Source organism: Alosa pseudoharengus, unplaced genomic scaffold, assembly GCF_046254945.1.
Source record: "Alosa pseudoharengus isolate Yale_2024_CS ecotype anadromous, Long Island Sound unplaced genomic scaffold, YU_APseudo_1.1 YU_APseudo_1.1_scf_3, whole genome shotgun sequence".
NCBI classification, from domain to species: Eukaryota; Metazoa; Chordata; class Actinopteri; order Clupeiformes; family Clupeidae; genus Alosa; species Alosa pseudoharengus.
This window is the reverse complement of record NW_027468718.1, coordinates 16,493,163-16,494,490: the sequence shown is the minus strand read 5'-3', so window position 1 is coordinate 16,494,490 and position 1,328 is coordinate 16,493,163. Positions and strand designations below refer to the sequence as shown.

The 1,328-nt window shown below is 45.3% G+C and overlaps 1 protein-coding gene across 1 annotated transcript in view; it reads left to right on the top strand.

The window, feature by feature from the left end:
- Positions 1 to 1,328, top strand: part of itgbl1 (integrin, beta-like 1) — a 67,292-nt gene extending 65,964 nt beyond the window's left edge. Inside the window, exon 11 of the mRNA XM_076263393.1 lies at positions 750 to 1,328. Within this exon, the coding sequence (XP_076119508.1) occupies positions 750 to 838 (89 nt within the window). The 3' untranslated portion in view covers positions 839 to 1,328. The remainder of the gene's footprint in view (positions 1 to 749) is intronic.

Sequence of the window (1,328 nt, the reverse complement as noted above, 5' to 3'; positions counted from 1 at the left end):
CATCAGGACCAGCATCAGCACAGAGGAGAGAGAGAGAGAGAGAGAAAGGGAGTGAGAAAGGAAGAGGTGCGCTGGTCTGTCATGGCCACCGGCGCCACAGCTGCTGCTCAGAAGCGTTTGGCAGCCAGTGGAGAGCCCTGGGCTGCATGATGTTTGGGTGTCACACAGAGGCTATTAAAGTGGTTATTTTCTCTATGTGTGTGTGTGTGTGTGTGTGAGTGTGTGTTTGCCTGTTGGTTGTAGTGTTGCATTTTAGTCATTAGCTAGTGGCAACTATCAGATAAATATGTGGCTAACATGTGGTCATACAGGGCTGGTGTAATACACCCATGGCATATGCCACACACACATACACACACACACACACACACACAACCTTCCCTATTGACTTTCCCCTCTTCCGTCACCAAAACCAAACCCGCACCAAGCATCCCCTGGCTGAACATGCCTCCCACTGCTCCCCCACTGCCAGCCTCAGCAGAGGAGTCTGACACAAGCCAGTAGATAGAGCCCTCTCTCTTTACACACACACTCTACAACAGAAGTGAGTGTTAGAACTATGACCTGGCCAAATGTGTGTGTGTGTGTGTGTGTGTGTGTGTGTGTGTGTGTGTGTAGGCCTTAGGGACAGAGGTGTGAAGAGAGGATCCTTGTTACGGCTCTGGACTGGGTGGGAGGAATTGAGGGGTTGCGGCTCGAGAGTGGCTCCAGCCCGATTGACGGTTTCCCCTATCACCTCCTCTTTGCAGGCAACGGCGTGTGCAACTGTGGGAACTGCGACTGCTGGGACGGCTGGACTGGAAACGCCTGTGAAATCTGGGTGGGAGAGGAGTACTGACACAACAGAGGACACTTTTAAAAAAAAAAGACAGTTTTTTTTTTGTTTTTCATTCGAAGACAGAGATCGGCTGCTGGATCACCTGACAAAAAGAGGGTGTGTGGTTTGGTTGAGAAGCAGAGAGAGACCAAGCAGCACTCGAAGATATTATGGGATATAATGCTTCATTCAGATTTCTGCATATCACTTGTATTACAGCATTCATTGTACTGGTTACAAATTATCTTTATTAAAACTATGATGTTTGTTTGTTTTTGTATGCAAGAAAAACAACTGTGAGTGCAGAGAGCAGTTTTTCGTTGTAGACACATTACTTTGTAATCCTTTATATGTTTTCCAATACAACTATATGTATGAACTTGTTTATATAGGAATGCTTACATAGTCTAAAAAAAATTACACAAAATGCAGGTACATGAACAGAAACCAAAATGGTGAAAAGAAAGAAAAAAAGAAAGAACAAAAGAAAGAAAAACAACCAACCACATGT